General features: G+C 39.0%; 2 protein-coding genes across 2 annotated transcripts in view; one reads left to right on the forward strand and one right to left on the reverse strand.

Annotated features, from left to right (window-relative positions):
• The window catches only part of LOC141408563 (uncharacterized), a 165826-nt gene that overhangs the window by 81839 nt on the left and 67956 nt on the right, over window positions 1-16031 (reverse strand). The gene's annotated exons all lie outside the window — the stretch shown is intronic.
• OR6F1 (olfactory receptor family 6 subfamily F member 1) lies at window positions 2731-8070 on the forward strand. The gene is made up of 3 exons (XM_045390586.2): window positions 2731-3016; window positions 5554-5617; window positions 6686-8070. Exon 3 carries the CDS (start codon window positions 6748-6750, stop codon window positions 7672-7674), a length of 927 nt encoding a protein of 308 aa, XP_045246521.1. The 5' UTR covers window positions 2731-3016; window positions 5554-5617; window positions 6686-6747; the 3' UTR covers window positions 7675-8070.

The following is a 16031-nucleotide window of genomic DNA, read 5'->3' on the forward strand; positions in this document are numbered from 1 at the left end:
ATGGACCAAAGGAAGAAAACTCAATCCATTCATGAATGGTGACCAGAATACGACAGAGGATAAATCATACATTACTGGAAAAGGAAGGACTAGAAAGGAAAATGATGTAGAAAAAAATAGAATTAAATATTTTTAAAATCCACCTTACACTTCACACACAAAAAATAAAATTCAGATGAATTACAAACCTAAATATGCCAAAGTTCACATCCTCACTGACACTTAACTTTGATCTTTTTTATTATAGCCACTTTAACAGGTGGGAGGTGATGTCTCATTGTGGTTTTAATTTGCATTTCCCTGATCGTTAGGGATGCTCTGCACTTTTTCATATATTTGTTGACCATATGCCTTCTTTTAAGAAATAACTGTTCAGGTCCTTTGCCCATTTTTAAATTAGATTATTTGTTTTCTTGCTATTGAGTTTAGTGTCATATAAATTTCAGATATTAACTCTGTATCAGACATATGGTTTGCAAAAGTTTTCTCCTAATTCGGTTTGTCTCTCATTAACTATTTCCTTGGCTATGCAGAAGCCTTTAAGTTTGATGCAATCCCATTTGTCTAATGCTTTTGTTGCCAGTGTTTTGCGGGTCCTATCCAAGAAAATCATTGCCCGGACCAAAGTCATGGAACTTTAATTCATTTTGCATTGATTGTTGCATATTGTGTGAGACAGGGTCCAATTTCACTCTTCTGTATGTAGCGATCCAGTTTTTCCAAAGTACTCAGCATGCCAAAGTGTCATACTTTGAGGTACCGTTTTCTGAGCCCAAACATAAGCATTACTGGTGTTACTGTAGAATGTATTTTCAGATTGTTTCACATGAACAAACAAACTAAAAATATTAAATATAAACAGCAAAGGAGAGAAATTATATTATTTCTTTTCTCTCTCTTAAACTGTTTTGCACAGCAATTTATTTCTCAGTAATTAAAAAAAATGCTTATCAACATGTTGGGGCTTAGGATACAACTCCAAAATATGACTGTAGGAGATCAGAATATGTCAGCTCAAAGAACACTTCTTGGGCAAATTTCCAGCAGGTTACTTTGAGAAACTGCAGACACAGCTACTTTTTAATTTTTTTAAAAAAGTACATCTATAGAGAAAACCTACAATAGTAAAAGTATCTGTATCAGGAAGAAGGCTGCTCTACGGCAACTTTCATTATCTGATATACTTTTTATCTGCATAACAAGACAATGTATATGCACAATACATTTTTCCCCCTCACACTCCCATAACCTGTCAACGCTATGCTCCAGAGATCCCTACCCCCAATCTTATCTATAGCTAAGGATGTTATATAAGCCTCAATCATGTGGCCCTTCTTTGAATCCCATATTTTGTGGGACTCCTGTGTATATGAACATTATTAAATATAATTTTTCTCCTATTAGTCTGTCTTGTGGCAACTTAATTTGTAGCCCTGTCAAAGAACCTAGAAGGGTGAGGGAATGCCATTTTCCCTACCCTACAAGCACATAGATGGTAATATACCTTTAACTAAAATTTAATTGTGTAGAACAATTATAAGTTTGCAAGTGAATTTTCTAGAATTCAGGAAATATTTCTGTAGAAGGATCACGGCATGTGTTTTCACTCTTCTAATTTTACCTGAGCTCAGTCATCCTAAGTCTTCTAGAGGCATCCTTATTGTCCAGCAGTCAGGTTTTTTGACCCATGGATATAAAGGAGGCTGCAAACCACAAGAATCACAGGGCGTCTCATTAAACAATGTAAAAGACAATTATTTTAAATTTGGGGAAGGGTGAAGTTGAGGTGAAATTTAAAAGAAGTGATTTTATAGGTGGAAAGCAAAGAAAGCTCCTTATGAAGATCAGATCTGGACCCAATTGTTCTTTTTCCTTGGAAACTACAAAATTAAGATGTATGAGAAATTTTGTGTTCAGAACTTTTTCTCTGAAGCTCTGCTCCTGGAATAGATGTGAGGTTGTATGTCTCTGTCAGCGTGAATTAGGTACTCCCAGAAAGGGTGTCATATTTTATTCTTATCCATATGATTGAAAACAACAAATTTCTGATATCAAAGATTTTAAATAAGAAATTTTCTCACTCAGTGAGAAAACAGTTATCACTCAAAGAAGGGAGTCATTATGACAATTTACAACTGCAACATGTCCTTGGGTAAAATTGTTTTCTGATATATTTACAACTGACTTTTTCTTCCCTTGCTGTTTTAGGCTGATCAACAGCCAGGCAGATTTTTTTTTAAATTCAGAGATAATTTTAAATTTCTAATTATATCATGCTTCATATTACTTAATTATATTTTAGTTAAGGTCATTTGTCCAATTTTATTCTGTTTGATTTGTTTTAAAGAGTTTTTCACAACTTTGTTGAACTTATTAAGCAGCTGTATTTGCTAAAAACTCTCCACAAGACAAAATACTTAGATTAGCGTATGTAAAGCCCAAAGAGATATCCTTTTCCTGTTCCAGTAACTTTACAATTTAGTTGTTTAAATCAAATAACTGAAAACGTTCTGAAGTCATCCATTTGGAAAGATTTAGTACGAGGTCATCATGTCTTTTTGAACTAGCCCTAGATACCTGAGAGACACTTCATCTCCCAGAAGATTCATCCGTACATAAGCAATTACTTAAAAAAACAAGTGATTTCCAGAGTCGAGCCAATTATGATGAAGAGAGGTAGAGAAAATATAAAACACCAAACTAGGTTGGTAGAGAAAATATAAAACACCAAACTAGGATAGAATGGGATCAGAGTATAAGAACAAAGGGAAACAGAAAAAGACTGAGCTCAAGTTTCAAAGATTATGAAAGTTTGAGTTAATACAGGAGTAATGGACATCAACAGAAGGAAGCACACTATTAAATAGCAAGATAATCAAAGAAAAACAGAGACATAGAGGGAATGATTGCAATCAAAATATTTTTAAATAAAGAAAATCATGGAATAAAAAAATGAGTAAAAGTAAGGTCAAGAGACAAAGCTTTTGGAGTTTATGGCAGAAAGAATTGCAACTGGGTAAGTGAAAAGGGTGATTATGCATTTGACATGTTCTGTCCAGTGTTTCATCAATTGGTAATTTTTTATTTTTTTATTTATTTATTTTTTTTTTTTTTTTGATACAGGGTCTCACTCTGTCGCCCAGGCTGGAGTGCTGTGGCGTGATCCTGGCTCACCGCAACCTCCGCCTCCTGGGTTCAGGTGATTCTCCTGCCTCAGGCTCCTGAGTAGCTGGAACTACAGGCCTGCACCACCACACCTGGCTAATTTTTGTATTTTTAGGGTCTCACTCTGTTACCCAGGCTGGAGTGCAGTGGCATGATCCTGGCTCACGGCAACCTCCGCCTCCTGGGTTCAGGTAATTGCCCTGCCTCAGGCTTTCGAGTAGCTGGGACTACAGGCATGCACCACCACACCTGGCTAATTTTTGTATTTTTAGTAGAGATGGGGTTTCACCATGTCACCCAGGCTGGTCTCAAATTCCTGTCCTCAAGTGATCCCCCGGCCCTGGCCTCCCAAAGTGGTAGGAGTAGAGGTGTCAGTCACCACATCTGCCAGATGGGTAAATTTGTAATCACAAAATTGTGGTGTATGATTGATCCATCATAGTATTCAAACAATACTGAAAACCTCCTGAGATTAAGAAACTATTTTAATGTAGGTGTTTTTTAATAAGATATTGCATATTTCTATGAAAAAATAATTGTTATATTATGTATTTAAAATTACTTTTCAGATGCAAGAAATTAAAATTACTTATACTCAAACAAAAAAATTATTAAAAAGTCAGTCTACTTATATAAGAAAGATTAATCTGTTAGTTAATCTGAAAAATTAAAAGGTAATTTACTTGAACCTAATAAATCAAACTACATTTTTCTCTGATTTTTATTTTAAGCTCTTGTTAAGTCACATCCACAGATTTGCATTTAGGCTCTCTTAGAAGTAAAACTAGAAGCACTCAAGTCTAGAGTAGTATATACAGGTTTTTAAATGTGGGATTAATCATCATGTGCTTCAAGTAAACATTAGGTCATGGTATCTGACAAATTCAGCAGCATAATTAAAAGTAAAATATGAAAATGTCATTTCATAATATGGTTCTGGATATTTGTTTTCTAATTTTTAGTTATCAAAATGATTTTTGAATTTTGAATATAGATAATTATAATTGCCTTATTCACATTACTCATAAAAGTTAAGAGTTGATAGAATTATTTCATACTAGCTTTTCAAAATAGCTTTGCCCAGAGATTTCTATTTGAACATGAATTAAAATATTTTTGAAATCTGCCAATCAGATGCTGTGGGAACCTATAAAAAATATCTGAAAGTCTCAAGTTCGAAGTGCTTTGGCTCCAAAATCAGACATCTTGAATTGATAATCATGACTCCACTTTGAATAACTTCTTCAGCTTCTTTGTGTTTCAGTTTTCTCATTTGCAAAACAAGTAGGATAAAAGCAAGCTAATAGGATTTACAAAGATCATGTTAGCTAACAGTCTAGTGACTGGCAATTCACCATTCACTATGTTAACTACTTTTTGCTGTTTTTAACAATGCTCCCTGATGACCTTTAAAGAAAAAAACACAGATTATACCAAAAGGCATTAACAATTGACATTGGCACTTGAATTCAAAAATAGTTATTACATAACATGAATGATACATATGTTGGAATATATTAGCTTTAAGAAATTTGCAAATCTATTATTTAATATTTATCGTTAAAGAACATCTTTTCTTTGTGATTCTTGTTCTATATCACCCATCAGTATCTAGGGCATTTTTTTCTGTATTAGGGTAATGAATTCATAATCTAGGCTCCTTTACTAGAGTAGAGGAGGAAAAAAATATTTTCCTTCTTCCCATCTTAGGTTCAGTGGGTGGAATCCTGCAATTTAGACTGACCAAAGACATATAAGCAACAACAAAAAAGAAGTTTATTGACAAGTGCATTGCACATACACATGGGAGAACTCAGGGATGAGTAACTCAAAGAATTGGTTAGAACCTGAGCTTATGCAGTATTTTAACAAAAATACAATAAATTTGTAAAGAAGTGACAAGACAAAAGAAGGGGGTTCTCAGGGGTACAAACTGTGGAAGGTAGATATATGGGGAGATTAATGGAATATAAGGGCTATTTAAGCAAGGGCTGTTGAGTAGATTCCTCTGTGGCCTTCTCTAGGACGATAAGACCCCAGAGTTGTCTTCGGTGATTAAAAATCATCCAATCCTTCCTGGTAGAAAGGGGGCAGCCTAAGAGTTTTTCTTGTGTCTCTGTATTTTTTGTTCTTCACAATTGTCTTCAGCTCAAAATCATCCAATGCCAGAGAAGCACATTTTATGGTGGCTTACTCTGAACTTCTTCATTACCCAATCAAGCAAATCTTCAGATTTATAACTTTTTTATAAAATGAGAAAGTTGCTAGATCTTTGCTTCTCAGTGCATGGTCCTGGTCATTGACATTTGGAAACATGTGAAATGAAAAACCACAGGCCCTATATCAAGGGTGCATTAATCAAAATTTGCATTTTGGCAATACTCTTAGGTGATTCATGTGCCCATTAGAGCTTGAGAAGCACTGCTTGGAAGCTCCTTCTGCCAAAAATGAGGTAAACCCAATGTATGTACCCATTTACTTTGTAGACCCATTTTATAGTATAAATGCACTTAGTGACATTGGATACATGCAATAAATTTGAGTTTATGCAGGAAATAACATCTGGCATTGGTGAATGCAAGGGTATGATACATGAGGATGGAGAGAGCATTCCTATTTATAAGGGAATTCCTAGAATGAAGCTGCCAAAGTCTTCCCTTTCTTCAAAACTCTGTCTCCTAAACATAGGTTTTGGTCACCTGCACGTTTGAGAGTAATAGCTTCCCAATTCACCCTCTAATTTATAGACTCTATTCTCAAAACCAGTGCTTGGAAGTAAACTATGAGAATTTTTTAAAAAATGGTTTCACAGTGATATTTTGCCCTTCACCTGCTTTCAGTGTACTCCCTTCCAAATGGGCACCAGGATTTCCTAGATTGTTACCTTCAGTATATTGTTCAATATGGAAATATACATTTTTGATGAGAAGTATCTGTCATATAATGTTTAAACATGAAATCATCAAGAGAAGACAAAACTCATTTTGAAACTAATTTTAAAGTATCTTTGGTAACTTTTGAACATATTTTTGAAGATGAATCTTACGAATTAGATCAATTTAGAAGCCACAACTGTTAAATATGGATGTGACTAGAACCTAGGTTTAGTGGGCCAATTTCTAAACGAAGACAAAACTACACATTTCATCCAGGGGCCGTGCCAAGTCTAGTTAAAAAGTAGTAAATTCAGTCAGCCCTTTGCGGGTTTAGATGTAATCTGGGACTGAGCTGGAACGTGGCTCAGAGTGGAATGAAGTCAGAAAGACTGGAGTTGAATCTTAGAGCTGAAATGTAGCTATTAGTGCAGTCTTTCCAGAATTGCTGACATTTTTTGCACATTTGTTTTCTAAACTGATAATTGGTTATAATAATACGTATCTCACTGTTTCATTAAAATAACTGATAGTAACTATGCCTCCAAACACAGAGTAGACGTTCAACGAAAGTTACATCATATCTCCAATAATTGCATTTAATTATTGGAGCTCTTTCATGAATCCAGTTCTTTTTCTCTTTCTAGGACTGTGTGATTGGGTTAAAGGGCTCGATGCGGGGACTCTGTTTTCTGGTTTAAGTATCACAATGGACACAGGCAACAAAACTCTGCCCCAGGATTTTCTCTTACTGGGCTTTCCTGGTTCTCAAACTCTTCAGATCTCTCTCTTCATGCTTTTTCTGGTGATGTACATCCTCACAGTTAGTGGTAATGGGGCTATCTTGATGTTGGTGAGGACCTCCCATCAGTTGCATACCCCCATGTACTTCTTTCTGAGCAACCTCTCCTTCCTGGAGATTTTGTATACCACAGCTGCAGTCCCCAAAGCACTGGCCATCCTACTGGGGAGAAGTCAGACCATATCATTTACAAGCTGTCTTTTGCAGATGTACCTTGTTTTCTCATTAGGCTGCACAGAGTACTTCCTCCTGGCAGCCATGGCTTATGACCGCTATCTCGCCATCTGCTATCCTCTACACTACGGAACCATCATGAGTAGCCTGCTCTCAGCGCAGCTGGCCCTGGGCTCCTGGATCTGTGGTTTCATGGCCATTGCAGTGCCCACAGCCCTCATCAGTGGCCTGTCCTTCTGTGGCCCCCATGCCATCAACCACTTCTTCTGTGACATTGCACCCTGGATTGCCTTGGCCTGCACCAGCACACAGGCAGTAGAGCTTGTGGCCTTTGTGATTGCTTTTGTGGTCATCCTGAGTTCATTCCTCATCACTCTTATCTCCTACATCTACATCATCAGCACCATCCTCAGGATCCCCTCTGCCAGTGGCCGGAGCAAAGCCTTTTCCACGTGCTCCTCGCATCTCACTGTGGTGCTCATTTGGTATGGGTCCACGATTTTCCTTCACGTCCGCACCTCTATCAAAGATGCCTTGGATCTGACCAAAGCTGTCCACATCCTGAACACCGTGGTGACTCCAGTTTTAAACCCCTTCATCTATACACTTCGTAATAAGAAAGTAAGAGAAACTGTGCTGAAGAAATGGAAGGGAAAATAAATCTCCTATTCCACAACAGATGTCCTGTAACTGGTCTCTGCATCAATACAGAGGTTTCAAGTAAGAATGTGGAGGAACAGGGCAAATTTTTCTTGGTATGCAGACAGAAAAAACAAACAAACAAAGCAAGTAATACTATATTTTCTATACATTATCATGTATGATAAAAATGGGAGTTTTTGACATAAGCAAAGTGGACTTTTTAAGCAAAAAATAATTGTACATTGAATTAGATTTGCTCTTGACTTTGGTTCATAAATTAGAGACATCTGCAATAAAAATGATGCTTTGGTATATCAACTCTGAATTCTTGTTTCTTTTTAAAGATTATCAAAATTGTCTTAGTATAAAATATTGAGAACTATATTTATGAAACATGAGGGAAGAGAAATATGCAAAGGTTAAATGAATTAAAACATGTAGCTGAAACTAGAGTGTGTGCAGTTATTGTAGCATAGTATTTTTCAGTAAGGTATAATAAAATAGACAGATATGGAATCAGAACTTGATTATTACAAGGTGCCACATTTGTTTCAGAAGGATAGTGAACAAAGCAATCCGAAAAGTGGATAATGAAAAGTAGATAAACGGGATTGCAGGAGGGTTTGAACAAAGCAATAGAAGTTTCTTACATTAACAATATTGATCATAGAAAAGGAAAAAATACTAAAGATTCTATTGGCAAGTCAGCAAGTATAGAATATCCAGTGGTTTCAGGGAAAACATAACCATACGAAACAATAATTATAATAACTATTTGATTTTCCTCCAAAGTACTGCATTCCACAGAAAGCAAAATACTTTCCTTCCAACCATCAACACATGATAGGTGCCTTCTCCTCCCTTTCCTCATTATCGTATGGCTGTGGAAAATGGGGCTCCAGCAGGGTAACATAGGCTGCAGGGATATTCTGTTTGTCTTATTCATATTGGCTACATGTGTACAAAGTAGTCTGCTTCCCAAGGAAATGTCTAATGGGCTGAATAGAAGCTACTCTTCAGACCTTGCTTGTATTATTTGAAACCCCTTCTGGTTTCAAAAGTAAAGTGGTATAAAATAGAACAAGAAAGCTATATGTTTGAATAAAATAGGGAAAGATGTCTCATTGTGAGAATGATGCACATTAACTTCAGAAGTTGTATCTATGTTGAAAGCCTACCTCTTAAGGTACTTGTGATGGTTAATACTGAGCATCAACTTGATTGGATTGAAGGATACAAAGTATTGATCCTGGGTGTGTCTGTGAGGGTGCTGCCAAAAGAGATCAACATTTGAGTCAGTGGGCTGGGAAAGGCAGACCCACCCTTAATCTGGTGGGCACAATCTAATCACCTGCCAGGGAATATAAAGCAGGCAGAAAAACATGAAAAGGAGAGATTGGCCTAGACTCCCAGCCTACATCTTTCTCCTGTGCTGGATGCTTCCTGCCATTGAACGTCAGACTGAGGCAACAGTGATGGGCTCCCCTGAGGCAGGTGCAGGCAAGATAATGTTGGTTCTCCTCAGGAGCCACCCCCAATGCTTCTGTTTATTTCCAGACCTGTGACTACACTAAAGTCGCAGTGGTCCCCTAGAGGTGAGGTTGAGAGTGTGATCCATGAGGAGGTGTGCCACACTCAGAAAGAACTGTTTGAGTTCTAATTTATATAAACAGAAATTTGAAGAACAGGCATGGGAATGGATATTAAGGGTATAGGATAATGGTGGAAGGAACATAAAGTTGGATCAGGCCGAATTTATTGATTTGGGCCCACTAAGTAGGGACTCTGCTTTTAATGTTGCAGATCAGGGAGCTAAAAAAGGTTCCAATAGTTTGTTTGTTTAGCTGAAATGTGGGTCAAAAGATGGACCACTGGGAGCTGGAAATGCCTGACCTCCCTTGGTTTAATGTAGAGGAACAGATCCAAAGGCTTAGGGAGATGGGGATGGCAGGGTGGATTAGTCACTTTAGACCTACTCATCCCAGCTGGGAGGGTCCAAAAGATATACATTTGACCAATGCCTTGCGAATTAGATTTGTGAGGACAGCACTTGCATCTTTGAGTAACTCTGTAACTGCTCTTCTCTTTATGTCAGATCTAACTGTGGGAACTGCAGTCACTCAACTACAAAATTTAAATACAATGAAAATAATTGGATCTCAAGGAGTCAGGGGCCAAGCAGCAGCACTCAACTGTAAAACGCAAAGTGGGTGTAGTTACCTTGAAGGGGAGGCTGGGTCCCCTTGAGGAGGGACCCCACTACATTACCGACAATTTACGCAGTGAATCTTTCTCCCATCCTTCCCGAAGGAGACCTCTGGCCTTTTAGCAGGGTAACTGTACACTGGGGAAAGGGAAATGATTACACATTGTGGGGACTACTGGACACTGGCTCTGAGCTGACATTGATTCCAGGGGATCCAAAATATCACTGTGGTCCTCCAGTTAAAGTAGGGGCTTAGGGAGGTCAAGTAATTAATGGAATTTTAGCTCAGTCTGACTTACAGTGGGTCCAGTGGGTCCCCAGACTCATCCTGTGGTCATTTCCCTAATGCCAGAATGCATAATTGGCAGAGACATACTTAGCAGCTGTCAGAACCCTCACATTGGCTTCCTGACTGGTAGGGTGAGGGCTATTATGGTGAAAAAGGCCAAACGAAAGCAATTAGAGCTGCCTCTACCTAGAAAAATAGTAATTCAAAAACAATATTGCATCCCTTGAGAGACTGTGGAGATTAGTGCCGCTATCAAGAACCTGAAAGATGCAGGAGTGGTGATTCCCACCACATCCCCATTCAACCCTCCCATTTGGATCCTGAAGAATGACAATGGATTATTGTAAGTTTAACCAAGTGGTGACTCCAATTGCAGCTGCTGTACCAGATGTAATTTTATTGCTTGAGCAAATTAAAACATCTCCTGGTGCCTGGTGTGCAGCCATTGACTTGGCAAACGTGTTTTTCTCCCTTCCTGTCTATAAGGCCCACCAGAAGAAATTTACCTTCAGCTGGCAAGGCCAGCAATATACCTTTACTGTCCTACCTCAGGGGTGTATCAACTCTCTAGCTTTGTGTCATAATCTTATTCAGAGAGACCTTGATCGCTTTTCACTTCCATAAGATATCACACTGGTCGGTTACATTGATGACATTATGCTGATTGAATCCAAAGAGCAAGAAGTAGCAAACGCATTGGACTTATTGGTGAGACATTTGCGTGCCAAAGGATGGGATGGAAATAAATCTGACTAAAATTCAGGGATCTTCTACCTCAGTAAAATTTCTAGGGGTCTAGTGGTGTGGGGCCTACTGAGACATTCCTTCTAAGGTGAAGGATAAGTTGCTGCATTTGGCCCTTCCTACAACCAAGAAAGGGGCACAATGCCTAGTGAGCCTATTTGGACTTTGGAGGCAACACATTCTTCATTTGGGTGGTTACTGTGGCCCATTTATCAAGTGTCCTGAAAGGCTGCCAGTTTTGAGTGGCATCCAGAACAGGAGAAGCTCTGCAACAGGTCCAGGCTGCTGTGCCAGCTGCTCTGCCACGTGGGCCATATGACCCAGCAGATCCAGTGGTGCTTGAGGTGTCCATGGCAGACAGGGATGCTGTTTGGAGCCTTTGGCCAGGCCCCCATAGGTGAATCACAGTGGAGGCCTCTAGGATTTTGGGGCAAGATCCTGCCATCTTCTGCAGATAACTACTCTCCTTTTGAGAGACAGCTCTTGGCCTGTTACTGGGTTTTGGTGGAAACTGAAGATTTGACTATGGGTCATCAAGTCAACATGTGACCTGAACTGCCTATCATGAACTGGGTGCTTTCTGACCCATCCAGCCATAAAGTGGGTTGTGCACAGCAGCATTCCATCATCAAATGGAAGTAGTATATACATGATCAGGCTCCAGCAGATCCTGAAGGCACAAGTAAGTTACATGAGGAAATGGCTCAAATGCCCATAGTCTCCACTCCTGTCACCTGCCTTCTCTCCCCCAAGCCTGCACCGATGGCCTCATGGGGAGTTCCCTATGATCAGCTGACAGAGGAAGAGAAGACTAGGTCCTGGTTTACAGACGGTTCTGCACAATATGCAGGGACAACCAGAAAGGGGACAGCTGCAGCACTACAGCTCCTTTGTAGGACGTCCCTGAAGGACAGCGGTGAAAGGAAATCTTCCCAGTGGGCAGAAATTTGAGCAGTGTACCTGGTTGTGCACCTTGCATGGAAGGAGAAATGGCCAGATGTGTGATTATGTACTGATTCATGGGCTGTAGCCAATGGTGGCTGGATGATCAGAGACTTGGAAGAAGCATGATTGGAAAATTGGTGACAAAGAAATTTGGGGAGGAGGTATATCGGTGGACCACTCTGAGTGGACAAAAACTGTGAAGATATTTGTACCCCATGTAAGTTCTCAGCAATGGTTAACTTCAGCAGAGGAAGATTTTAATAATAAAGTGGACAGGATGACCCATTCTGTGGATGCCACTCAGCCTCTTTCCCCAGCCACCTCTGTCATCGCCCAATTGGCCCATGAACAAAGTGGCCATGGTGGCAGGGATGGAGGTTACACATGGGCTCAGCAACATGGACTTCCACTCACCAAGGCTGACCTTATTACGGCCATTGCAGAGTGCCCAACTTGCCAGCAGCAGAGACCATCACTGAGACCTCAATATGGCACCATTCCTCAGAGTGATCAGCCAGCTACTTGGTGGCAGATTGATTATAATGGACCTCTTCCATCTTGGAAAGGGCAGAGGTTTATGCTCACTAGAATAGACACTTACTGTGGATATGAGTTTGTCTCTCCTTCGTGCAAGGCTTCTGCCAAGACTACCATCCATGAACCCATGGAATGTCTTATCCACTGTCATGGTATTCCACACAGCGTTGCCTCTGGCCAAGGCACTCACTTTATGGCTGAAGAAGTGTAGCAGTGGCTCATGCTCATGGAATTCACTTGTCTTACCATGTTCCCCATCATCCTGAAGCAGCTGGATTGATAGAACTGTGGAATGGCCTTTTGAAGTCACAATTACAATGCCAACTAGGTGACAGTACTTTGCAGGGCCGGGGCAAAGTTCTCCAGAAGGCTGTGTATGCTCTGCATCAGCATCCAATATATGGTACTGTTTCTCCCATAGCCAGGATTCATGGGTCCAGGATTCAATCGGTGGAAGTGGAAATGGCACCACTCACCATCACCCCTAGTGATCCACTAGCAAAATTTTTGCTTCCTGTTCCCACAATGTTACATTCTGCTGGTCTGGAGGTCTTAGTTCCAGAGGGAGGAATGCTGCCACCAGGAGACACAACAATGATCCCATTAAACTGGAAGTTAAGATTGCCACTGGGACACTTTGGGCTCCTCCTATCTTTAAGTCAACAGGCTAAGAAGGAAGTTACTGTGTTGGCTGGGGTGACTGTCCCAGACTATCAAGATTAAATCAGTCTACTACTCCACAATGGAGGTGAAGAAGAGTATGCATGAAATACAGGAGATCCATGAGGGCGTCTCTTAGTATTACCATGCCCTGTGATTAATGTCAATGGAAAACTACAACAGCCCATTCCAGGCAGGACTACAAATGGCCCAGACCCATCAGGAATGAAAGTTTGGGTCACTCCACCGGGAAAATAACCATGACGTGCTGAGGTGCTTGCTGAGGACAAACAGAATACAGAATGGATAGTAGAAGAAGGTAGTCATCAGTACCAACTGTGACCACATGACCAGCTGCAGAAATGGGGACCATAATTGTCATGAGTATTTCCTCCTCCTTTTGTTAAAAACATGTTTGTGCATGTATATACTTGTATTAATATCTGTATTTCATTTCTTTTTTCCTTTATCATGTGACATAAAATTTATTGACTTCATATCAGCATTTAAATATTGTTAACTTTGTGTAATAGTATTTGGGTTGGGGGTCGGTGTGTTTCCAGCTGTATGAAGGATAGTCGTATTATGTTAGGGATAATTATGACCTTATTATTGTCTTTATTTGAAGATTACGTATGATTTCAGGAGATGTGTATGGGTTCAAGTTGACAAAGGGTGGACTTGTGATGGTTAATACTGAGTGACAATTTGATTGGATTGAAGGACACAAGGTATTGCTCCTGGGTGTGTCTGTGAGGGTGCTGCCAAAAGAGATGAACATTTGAGTCAGTGGCTGGGAAAAGCAGATCCTCCTTAATCTGGTGGGCACAATCTAATCAGCTGCCAGGGAATATAAAGCAGGCAGAAAAACATGAAAAGGAAAGATCTAGCCTCCCAGCCTACATCTTTCTCCTGGGCTGGATGCTTCCTGCCCTCCAACATAGGACTCCAAGTTCTTCAGTTTTGGGACTCGGACTGGCTCTCCGTGCTCTTCAGCTTGCAGACACCCGATTGTGGGGACTTCGTGATCGTGTAAGTCAATACTTAGTAAACTCCATATATATATACACACACATATATATGTTAATATATATCCTATTAGTTCTGTCTCTCTAGAAAACCCTGACTAATACAGTACCCATAAAAAACACTGCATACCTGATCGGTTCCCTTCATTTATTCATTCTGAGGATAAGTTTCATGTCCATGGAATTCCTAAGCATATTTTTGGAAATTTCTAAAAGTCATAATTTCTAACAAAGTCAGATTGCTACCCTCTGAGGATGAATAGCCTTCCTGCTTCCATAAGTTAGGCCTCAATTTCCAAAATCCCCAAAAGCAGCGCCTACTATCTATCTCAGCGAGAGTTATCTTCAACACCTCTCTACTTCTGCTACTCACCTCAGTACTGAAAAGAAGAATGTAGAGTTCAGCTTTTAAAGTGAACGAATCAGTTTGATATGGAATTGTATCTAAAACTTAATGTTCAGTGAAGGAGTATCAAAATGAACAGAATGCTTTCATTGACTCAGGTCTTTTCTTTCCATACTGATTGAAAAACACACCCCACTTAAGAATAATTTGCATAATTAATTTGCAAGCAAATATACTTGACTACTAGAATTCTGATTCACTTTTCTTTCTTCTTTCTTTAACCTATAACTTACAATGATACATTTGTAGATAAAATACATTATTATTCAGAATCATCTTCCAGTAATAAATTACTGGCAGTGGAAAACAATAGATGCCCCATCAGGGAAAATACAAGTTTGAAAAAAATAGGTTTAACCATAATAAATTGCCTTTGTACAACAAATACAGCAGTGAAGGAATATAATAATCAATCTAAACATTACATCTATGCACACATAATTTTTTGTACAATGGTGAGGGTAAAATTAAATTATATTTAGTCATTATATTTGAAACAGCAATTCCATTACTATCTACCAAAAAGAAAATAAATCATTATAATATATAAAGACACATGCACACATAAGTTCATTGCAACACTATTCACAATAGCAATGACAAGGAATCAACCTAAATGTCCATCACAAATAGACCGGATAAAGAAAATGTGGTACATACGCACCATGGAATACTATGCAGCTGTAAAAAAGAATGAGATCGTGTCCTTTGCAGAAACATGGATGGAGCTGGAGACCATTATCCTTAGCAAACTAACCTAGGAACAGAAACCAAATTCCACATGTTCTCACTTATAAGTGGGAGCTAAATGGTGAGAACACATGGACACATAGAGGGGAACAACACACACTGGGGCGTATCGGGGTGGATGGTGGGAGGAGGAAGAGAATCCAGAAAAATAACTAATGGCTACTAGGCTTAATACCTGAGTGATGAAATAATCTGTGCAACAAACTCCCATGACACAAGTTTACCTATATAATAAACCTGAACATGTACCCCTGAATTTAAAATAAAACTTAAATAAACAAACACATTTATTAAAAGTAGTTCAGGATTTGCTAGCAATTATCCCATATTTTACCCCACCCATTATATTATATATGATCAAGGACTATTGTTATTACTATTGTTAGTAATAATTTTTACTATAGTTACTAATAATTTTATTACTAACAATAGTCCTTGGTTTTGTTATTTTATTCTGTCTTCTTTTTCCCCCTTTAGTGTGTATCTGATATTCATTTCAAGTATGCTTGAGTTCATTTGTTTTCATTCTCTTTCAGTTTTAGGACTTCCATGCTTCTCATTGTTAGAGATTTTATTTCATGTTTTGAATATGAAGAATATTAGCATGCTTCACAAGTCAAAAATGCACAAGAAGATACGTGCCAAGAAGGGATATTCCCTCCCCTATACCTTTTACTTCTTCCCACTCTTCACCTGTTGTAGTTAATATACTAATTTTTTTTTTTACTTTAATTTCTGTGTTTTCATTTGTAGGCAAGCAGATATGCTTTCTCTAATTTCCTTTTCTTTCTATAGAAGAAATTGTACTCT

Source organism: Macaca fascicularis, chromosome 1, assembly GCF_037993035.2.
Source record: "Macaca fascicularis isolate 582-1 chromosome 1, T2T-MFA8v1.1".
Lineage (NCBI taxonomy): Eukaryota > Metazoa > Chordata > Mammalia > Primates > Cercopithecidae > Macaca > Macaca fascicularis.

Bases quoted from the DNA above. Each gene is read 5' to 3' on its own strand.
- OR6F1 (XM_045390586.2), top strand. From the start codon at position 6,748: ATGGACACAGGCAACAAAACTCTGCCCCAGGATTTTCTCTTACTGGGC.